Here is a 9,994-nt window from a genome sequence, read left to right as displayed (position 1 = left end):
GTGTCAATGGCTGTGATCTTGTAATTCCTAGCTGATTAATGGCTTCGTTAATTCAAAGCTGAGCTCTTTCTGAGTCTTCGGTCTTAAAAAAGAGTGAAATTGGTTAGGATAATTTTTTATTGAATCCACTTTCGAACCGTTTTTATAAGCTACGGTAAGAGATATTTGCCATCTGAACCGAATCCAAGTCCGACTGATAGGATACGGTATAGGATATGATACTACTATTGTTCCGAGTCTATTTTTAAAAGGATAATCCGACATATTTAAATAATGATATTCAATTTATGTGTAAAGTTTTAAGTATTAACTAGCAATACGTGAATGTCATCTTTGCTTATGAGACGAGGCATATGCTTATTAGTGATTTATTTGGCTTATTTCAGTATTTTCTAGTGTTTTATGTGTGCTTAAAGTGTACAAGTATTAAGATTTTCTCGTTGTTTCTGTATAATTTTAGTTTAAATCATCTATATATTCCTCCTATATTGTATGTGGTATATGACAGTTTTCGGTCCAACCCGTTCCTTTACCGTACCATGTCTGAATCAGCCATAATCCGGCACTTGAATCTGCTTGCATTGTGCTTTTTGGCACTGAAGTAAGTACATCGGAATGTGCTTTACCCAAATATACACTGGGAAAATGCTGGAATCAGATTTTGGCTGATTTTTCAAAGCTGATTCGAATAGCTGTTTGTTTCAGAAAAGTTGTACCTGGTCCTGAAACTGAAACAAACACCGCCTAAGTGTCCCTGCGTTGTCTCGGTTAGCGATGCCGGTTGAGTTACAATGATTATACCGGAGCTGAACTGAGCTAAAACATCAGTTAACCAACAATCTCCTACATAAAACAAAATCCCATCAACACGGAATGTTACAATGGTTTCTCCAAATCTAATCCTACAACCAATCTCTCTTTCTTTTCACCCGTACACATTGCACCGATCAATCAGTGCTCCGGCGACCTCCATCTATCGCAGCAGATGGAGCGCGAGCAGCACCAATGGCGCGGCGACTAGCCGCGCCGAGGTTGCGGCGCGTGATGTCGCTGCTGCGCCCGTCACGTCGCCGGTGGCCATGTTGGCGAGCCAGGCGTCGCTGCTGGCGCCCCCGAGGATCACGCCCTGCCCCTGGATGCTGCCGCCACCACCAGTCCCGGCCTCGCCGCCCATCGGCATCGGCATGCTGTCCTGGTTGGCGTCCGTGAACGTCATCCCCGGCATCATCGCCGGCGTATCCGTCGCAGGCACCGTCGTTCTCGGCGTCTCCATCCGAGGCACCGTCGTCGGCGTGGGGGTCGTTTGCGTCGGCGTCGTGGCCGCCGGCACCGTGGTCGACTTCTGGCTGCTCGTGTGACAAAGGACAGAACAGGGGCACGTGGTGAGGTCACGGGAATGGCGGAAACAGTAAACCAAATGCACATAACGGCAAAGGAAGCTCGTCCTTTATGTCCACCCTGTTCTGCTGCTAAGCTAAAATATCTTGCTAGATTCAGATCTGCAGATCTCTTCCATTTTAATCACACGGAAAGTCACTGATCTCTGAGACAAATCAGCCCCCTTTGGCAAGGCAAGAACCAACCAGATCCGGACTTGCAGGGCGTCAATGGAGGAGAGCTGAGAGTGAGGCTGACCTCGGGGTGGCGCCGGGGCAGAAGGTGACGGTGTAGTCGGGGCCGCCGGCGCAGGTGAAGGTGGAGGTGGGGTCGTCGAAGGCGTAGCTGTAGGAGCGCGGGCAGGCCATCTTGAACACCTGCGAGTAGGACGTCGGCCGGCACGTCCCGGGGTTGGCGTAGGCGCCGCTGCAGCAGTACTCGGGTCGCCCGAACGCGTCGCACGCGCTCCGGCAGGCAGCGCCGCCGCCGGACCGGAGCTCGGCTGGGCACATCGCGTTCAGGTCCGCCGCGCACCCCGCCGAAGCGCAGGACCCGGCGCTCGACGCGCCGCCGGGGCGCTCTCCGGAGGACGGCTCCACCAGCACCGGCAGGTTGTACCCGTCCACCAGGCTGACGTCGTAGAAGTCCAGCCCGCCCGTCCCGTCGAGCGTGAACTCGGCCAGCGTCGCGGGGGGCGCCGCGCCGGCGCCGGCGCACTCGGCCGTGCCGGAGCCGCAGTCGCCGGTGGCGCAGACGAGCCGCCCCGACGCGCCGTCCTGCGCGCATCCGGTGCGGGCCCAGAGGCGGCCGGACCAGGCAGAGGGCGCCGGCACCGCGCGCGACGCGCCCGGCGGGAGCTCGAACCCCGTGGTGCCGAGCCGCGCTGTGCCGGCGTTGGACAGGACGCCCGGCCACACCGTGTCCGCGCACCGGTTGACGAACGTGAACATCGCCGCCTCCCCCTCTGCACACCACCAAGAAATACAGCGCGCCGCGTCAGCTCGCCCGCCATTACACTACCGAAGCAAAGAAGAAACCAGGAAGCATCAATTTACCGCAAATCTATTTACCTCTCCATGAAATCAGAAGGAGCACAATGACGGCGATACATCCCGGCAACCCCATCGAGGATGGCTGCTAGCGGACGCAATGCAGAGCTCGGCGACAAGGGCGTGCAATGTCAGGACAGAGCAGCGCCTCTACTGCTCACTCTCACTCTTCAGCAACTGGTAATGGTGTGGTAGCGTGACAGTCGGTTGATCTGGAGGAGATGGAGAAAGACGAGGGCAACGGGCTCCCAGGATAGGGGAGGGGGAATCTTTAGTGTGGCTCCCTATGAACTTTACTTTAGGTCTCGTTCGGTTTGCAGGAAAAACAAAGGAAATCTGCATGTTCGAAAACCCGTAGTTTTGTTTACCTCTGAACCGTTCGCCTCGTAGGAAAGTGCTACAGAAGTTTGGAGGAAATACTGTCTTGGAGGGCTCATTCCACAGGATTGCAAAAATCCAGTTGAACCTCATTTCTGGGCGGATGCCCGAGAGAAGGCAACACCACTCAAATAAACAATTGAACTGTACCAGCCATGCATGAGGAAAAAGACAATCTGAGAGAGTACATGCGGATAAAAAATAGCATAGGATCTGCCATGGCCTACACAGTCTTGGCCAGTAACAAAGTATTTTTTACAACTATGCTTCGAACACCCCGCAGGCTTCTCTTCCTTCGCTTTATAACCCTATGGTCTGCTACTGTACAATCAATCATATTCCTTTGCAGTTTTTTGGTCCTGTATTTTCTATACATGCAAACCGAACGCAGCCTTAGCCTTTGTTTGGGCACCCCGGTGGCATCGAGCATGGGCACACGTACGGTAAAATTCTATTCTGCTTGGGCTGGCTCGCGAAACTATCTATACGGTTTTGATTGTAAGAGCATCTCGAGGCTCGAGCGCACCTTTTATATCGCGCCGACCCATAAAATAACTGTCAGTTTATAGTATTGCTCGAAAAAAAATGGCTCGAAGAGATATCATATCGGACAGCGGTCCTTTAAAGTTTTTACGGGGCGCGGCAAATTCTTCCCCTCAACCTTTAGAAACACGGGGCGGGAGGCTGACCCCTATCGCTAGCAAGATTTGGCGGGAGGGACATTTCCGCGCGGCAGTTCCTGCTCTTCCTTCCGTCCGTCGCCATTATTCTTCCTCCGCCCGCTCCGGACCACCATCCCAGGCTCTGTAGCACCACCATGGACGCCTCCCAACCGACGCCCGTCGTCGTGGAAGTCATGGACGCGTCAACCCCTCAAGCAGATCTCGTCGCCAGCCGTGTCGCGCCCGTCGCCGTTCAAACCTCGACCGCCCATCCCCGCAAGCGCCAGGGCAACATTGTCGTCCAGAGCGGCGCTCCTGCAGTCGCCGCTGGGAAGGCACGCCCGCCCGCCCCGCGGCCGCTGCGAATTCGGTGCAGGTCGTCCCCACCCCGCCGTTAAAGATGCGCAAGGTGGCCGGGGTCAAATGCAAGAAGACGACCACAAAAGGTCATGCGAGCACCGTGCCACCACCTCCTTTGATCGCTACCCCAAGAGCTCCCCCGAGGACGCCCGCCGCCGACGTTGCTGCCGCCGCCCCCGAGGTGTTCGACGGAATGGGCGCAAGGTATGAATCTTTGATTTTCTTGTGGTCGTTTTTACTTTTTGCCATTGCGATTGTACGTGACTTGAGGAGCAAAAATGTAGCATCGATTTGCATGATGCGACTGCCAAATTTTTGCACATGTTGGACGACAACGCCATCGACATTGATCAAGCCTCGATCGGTAATTACGGCTACAATGAGATGGATGGTGGTGTGCACGGTCACGGTGAAGAAGAAGATGAGGTGGAGGTGATTGGGGAGGGGGTGTTCGACCAATCGCAAGCAAAAGTGCATGCGAGATCGAATAACTACACACAATTGGAAGATCGAGTCTTGATCAAGGCTTGTGAATCTTTGTCTCTTGATGCATGCACCGGCACTGACCAAACCGCCAAGCAGTATTGTCAAAGGATAGATGACCAAATCTTTCGAATGATGGCAAAGTATCCCTCGAGGATGCCCCGCACCTATCGGTCACTCCAAGGTCATTGAGATATGATCAAGCCGATTTGTAGCTGTTGGAGCGGTTGCTTGGAGCAAGTACACAATGCACCTCCAAGTGGTACTGTTGAAGCCGGTTATGTGAGTTTGTTTTCACGTCCCAGGTAGTGCAAAATGATTATGTGAGTGGTTGCGTGTGACATACTTTGACATTGTTTTCATTTTGTAGCCCAAAATTGCGCAAGAAAGGTACAAGGACATGGACACTTCCAATAGCAAGTCATTTACACTAGTGTTGGGAATTGCTTCAAAATAGCGAGAAGTGAAAGTTGATTGACAAAGAATCCCCACCGAAGAGAGGTTCACTCACCAAGTTGGATGATGATGGCCCAAGAAACAAGAACAAGCCCGATGGAAACAAGAAGGTCAAGGACAAGATCAAGAGGGAAGCGGAGGCATCAAGCTTGTGGGACAAGATAAGTGCCATGGTGCAATCAAATGAGTTGATGGTGGCCAAGACATTGGAGGCAAAGAAGGAGTTGGCTGACAAGAAGGCGCAAGAGAAGCAAGAAAAGTGGCAATTACTCAAGGAGGAGGGGTTGCGCAAGGCCGCCATTGAGGAGAGAAGAGCCCTTGCGGAGGAGAACAAGGCCCGCCAAGCTTCTTCAAGAGGAGAACAAGATCATGACGATGAACCACAATGACATGGACGACCTTACCAAAAAATGACATGATATTGTAAGGAGGGAGATCTTGGAGAGAAGGAAGCAAGCAGCGATGGGTGATGGCTTCGGTGCCGGCGGTGGAGAGTGATGATGATGATGATGATGGTCATGGAGGTGGTGGTGGCTTTTGCATCGGTGGCAGTGGTGTAGAGTGATGATGATGATGATGATGATGATGATGATGATGATGGTCATGGAGATGGTGGTGGCTTTTGCATGAGGTTCTTTTGGGTCATGGATGAAAACTATGCTTAATTTCCGTGCAAACTATGTTTGATTGTTCGAATTTGTAGCCATTTATTGAAATTACTGTCAAATTGTCTACTTTGTTTTTTTGTTTTAAGGGCTCACGCGGCCTGCAGCGGAACAGACCCCGCAAGGCCGAAGTCGGCCTTGCGAGGTCTGTTCCGCCGCATCCCGTGCAAGCCCTCAAAACACGTTTTCCGCGATCCTTATAATCACTCTAAAGGAACATGCGGTAAGGGATCTGCTCGTCTGTAAAATTCATATTCCCTGGTGATCTACCCTATATTTTCTTTATGGAGGGAGTACAGGTGTACTCTACCATTGAAGAGAAGAAATGAGTATTTTACAGGGGACTTTGTTTAGATGGTAGAAGAACATCTACAGCCGAACGACCCATATCCTCCCCAAACGTCTAGACGGTCTGCCCTCCGAATCAAAATTTGGCACTTAAGCGGCCTCCTCAAACGCAGTTCAAATGTCCGGTTGTCCGGCAACCCCCATGCCCAGCCCATATGTAGGGCGGATACAGGGAGGTTTGGACGTGCCTGGACACCGCCGCCACATCGGACCAACCCACTATGGCCCAGGTAATCCCAACCCATGTGCCCACAAATACCTCAGCCGCATGACCAAACCCTAGTCAATCACACTCTCTGATCCATTCCAATCTCCTCCCCTTCCTCTCCCCGCCCTATTCCCTCTACCTCCGCCTTGGTCAGGCATGAATCCAACAACAATTCCGACGTGATTGTCTGAGAGAAGCTAGTCACGAAATCCCCAAGATCGGCCAAGTCGGATGACAAGGAGCTAACGTTGCACATTGTCCCCCCTCCCCCCGCTCCTGGATGGACCCGGGTGGGAGATCGTCCTCGTCGGTGGCCCGGGTGGGCAGCCGTAGCTCCGCACCAGTCCGCGGCAGCACGACATGGTGTGCCTCCCCGGTCAGGTGGCAGGTCGACCAGTTATGTTCGAGACCACCCGCAGCTGCTCCTCCCGGGCGATGCTGGGTTCTAGTGCCCGTAAGGTAGCCAAAGACCGAGGGATGTATGTATCACCGTGCAAGGAAGAGGGTGGTGCAAGCCGCATCCAACTGCTATGGCTGCGGGTCCTGCAGATCCTCGTTGGAACCGCTGCCACCTGCCAACGACGATGACGAGGCCCTCCGCGACGCCATTTGCCACTCGTACACCTTTGCAAAAACGGACACTCACCAACGTCACTTTAATAATGTGGTGGCGCTCCACATCGGGCTCGAGGAGTCAGAGAGGCTAGTGAGATAGAGGGCTATGACATCGGAGAGAGCCGCAAGGCTCACGATGGAGGAGGCACGTGTCGCCCGTCGCATGGCAGGGACCATCTTCTCCTCCTCCTCGAATGGTGACACCACCGACGATGATGATCCACCCATCGCCAACGCCTACGCCAGGGACAACCGGCGCTCCCGGGACCGTAAGAGGAAGTGCCAGACTTAGAAGTGGTGAACACAACCCGACTCCCTATGTTTAATTACTTTTTAATCTTGCGTTTTAGTTAGTAGTGAACTGACCGCCAAACTAGCTTGCATGCTTTTGTATGGATTTGGGTGCAGACATATGGGGAGTGTGGTTGTGGACAGGGACAAATGAGGTGTGGCCGTCAATGATCGCCAACGCACCCAACCGCTTTCGAGGGCGTTTAGGGGGCCAAATTAGGCAACAAGTGTTGTAGATGCTCTAAGGGCATCTCCAACGTCGTCCCCTAAAACAAACACACTATTTGTCCACGAAGTGGTTTGGACCAGTCCGTGGACTCGTGTGCGGAAGCCGGCCATGGAACCGCATCCCCTAAATGTCTGCCTAGGTCCAACCAATCTCATTTTCCATGTATAGAAATGTGAGCAAATTGAAGTGTGCTATTCATAACACTCGATCACAACCAAAAAGGAGGTGGATGTTCATAGTTTTTACATGCACCCAATCGTAAAAGTTTCAGTCCGATAGTGTGCAAAAATGGCATTTTTTCCTACCAGATAGGTTGTCTGAGCCTTCTAGCTCACTCTGTCGCCGGCTCCTCCTAACCACCCGCCTCCTTCTCGTCTGCCTCCATCTCGACGCCAAGCGCTTGAACGTATTGACATGGACGACACACACGATCATCGTTGCATCGTTATCCAACTTGTCCATCCTCATGGTCAATATTCCGGTATCCTCCGAAGAAGCCGCGAGCTCAACCCTCCTCTCTTTGAGCTTGGTACTCTTCGAGGTTGATCTTCTTCTTAGGGCATGTTCTAAACTCCTCTGGCTTCTGAAAACTTCACATATCCAGCTTCTTCTCCTCGCTTCTAACTCCACCTAGCGATCGCAGGAGCGTTCGGGAGCATCGGCAGCTTCTCCGAGCGCTACAGCCCAGCTGGGAGGTTGCTGGGCCAGTTTGGGCCGGTTGGAGGCAGCCTAGCTTGGGCTATCGGTCGAGAGAAGGAGCCCTGTACCAATTCGATCGAGGGAGTGAGGAGCGATCTGTTCCAGCGAGCGTACCGGTTCGATCTGAAGGCACTTGGCGGTGGCAGTTGGATGTAAGAAAGGGTGAACTCCAGATTCCATGTTTTGGTGGAGCTGGGCCTCCGTCGCTCCTCGTTTTTGCACTGGCGTCGGCCTTAGCTTCCGGAAGCTAGCTTCTCGCTGATATATCGTTCGACTCGGCTCCCGCTTCAGGAATTTGTGAAGCTTGGAGTTGGAGGAGATCCGAACACGCCCTTAGTTGCCGTCATCAAGATGTTAAACCTCTCCGCCTTATTTTCCCCCTTCACGTCGGAGCGTTTGACACATGCCTCCTCCTTCTTTGCCAAGATGCTCTTGAACCTCTCCGTCATCTTGGTTGCCGCCCCTTCCCGCTTCTCCTTATCCTCCTCCCACTTCTTTCCCCTAAACGACCTTCCAAACTTCTCGGGCAACTCTTTTGTTGGTGGGTTGGATCACCCGCTTCTTCTTCATTGCCGATGCTGACGGTCTTGATGGAGTTGGCGGTGCATAGTTGCCACTTCGGTTACCCATTAAACTTCAACCAATAATTCATGAGGACGAAGTTCCTCTTCTCCACCTTCAAGAATAAGTTGCACACACGGGATGCTAGAAAAAAAGACATTGTCAACAAGTTGCATATTCGATCAAATGACCAACACATAGAGCATTGGTGACCCATAAGTATATGGGATCTATCATAGTCCTTTCAATAAGTAAGAGTGTCGAACCCAACGAGGAGCAGAAGAAAATGACAAGCGGTTTTCAGCAAGGTATTCTCTGCAAGCACTGAAATTATCGGTGACAGATAGTTGTATGATGAGATAATTCGTAACAGGTAACATGTAACAAAAGTAAACAAGGTGCAGGAAGGTGGCCCAATCCTTTTTGTAGCAAAGGACAAGCCTGGACGAACTCTTATATAAAGCAAAGCGCTCCCGAGGACACATGGGAATTATTGTCAAGTTAGTTTTCATCATGCTCATATGATTCGCGTTTGTTACTTTGATAATTTGATATGTTGGTGGACCGGTGCTTGGGTTCTATCCTTCCTTGGACAAGCCTCACACTTATGATTAACCCCTCTTGCAAGCATCCTCAACTACGAAAGAAGAATTAAGATAAATCTAACCATAGCATGAAACATATGGATCCAAATCAGCCCCTTACGAAGCAACACATAAACTAGGGTTTAATCTTCTGTCACTCTAGCAACCCATCATCTACTTATTACTTCCCAATGCCTTCCCCTTGGCCCAAATCATGGTGAAGTGTCATGTAGTCGACGTTCACATAACACCACTAGAGGAGAGACAACATACATCTCATCAAAATATCGAACGAATACCAGATTCACATGATTATTGTAACATCCCAAATTTCCAATTTGGCATGTTATACATAGGTCATCCATGCATATCATATTTTATTGATTTTCGTTTGCAATCCTCAAGATCCTAAGCAACTCAAGGACCTTCGGAGAGAGTTGGGGATTTTCTAATTTTCATATTTGAAATTTTATCAAATAGTGAAGACGAGGATTTGTTTCTAATTATTTTCTCTCTGGAAAATATTTCATTTTCAAATATTAAATGAGGGGAGATAATATGACTTCTCCAAAATAATTGAAATATCGGAGTTAAAATGTTAAAATCATTTTTGGATTTTTATTTGAGTTATTCGGGATTTTTATTTGCCCTAGAAAAATTTGCACGTTTTAAAAAATTGCATTTTAGGGGCCAAGAAAAGTTCATGTTGTTCTAAATATTTTATTTAGACGGAGAAAACTTGTTTTGGAATTTTTAGATTTTTATTTATTTTTCTAGGAATTTTTCTTTCAGCGGAATGTTTTTTTTTTAAAAAAAAACCTCGCGCCCTACTAGGCCGAAGGCCCAGCCGAGCAGGCCGGCCCGCGCCGCCGCCGCCTTCCCCGCGCTCCGCCGTGCTTGGCACGGACGCCGAGGGAGTCCGAGCCGGACTCCACCCGGGCGCCCCTTCCCCAAGCCGCCCGCCCCACCCTCCTATATATGTCGCCGCCCCGCCGCCACACCACCACCCCGCCACCACCCGCCACCGCC

General features: G+C 51.2%; 1 protein-coding gene across 1 annotated transcript; it reads right to left on the bottom strand.

Moving 5' to 3' along the window:
* Positions 1 to 693: 693 nt before the first annotated feature.
* Positions 694 to 2,695, bottom strand: LOC119363094 (thaumatin-like protein 1). Its single transcript, XM_037628396.1, has 3 exons — positions 2,448 to 2,695; positions 1,636 to 2,341; positions 694 to 1,346 (listed from the first exon to the last, which is right to left on the bottom strand). Exons 1-3 carry the CDS (start codon positions 2,500 to 2,502, stop codon positions 974 to 976), a joined length of 1,134 nt encoding a protein of 377 aa, XP_037484293.1. The 5' UTR covers positions 2,503 to 2,695; the 3' UTR covers positions 694 to 973.
* Positions 2,696 to 9,994: the final 7,299 nt, after the last annotated feature.

This window comes from Triticum dicoccoides, chromosome 2B, assembly GCF_002162155.2.
Source record: "Triticum dicoccoides isolate Atlit2015 ecotype Zavitan chromosome 2B, WEW_v2.0, whole genome shotgun sequence".
In the NCBI taxonomy this organism is placed as follows: Eukaryota; Viridiplantae; Streptophyta; class Magnoliopsida; order Poales; family Poaceae; genus Triticum; species Triticum dicoccoides.
Note: the sequence above shows the minus strand (reverse complement) of the source record. Positions and strands in the feature narration are given on the sequence as shown.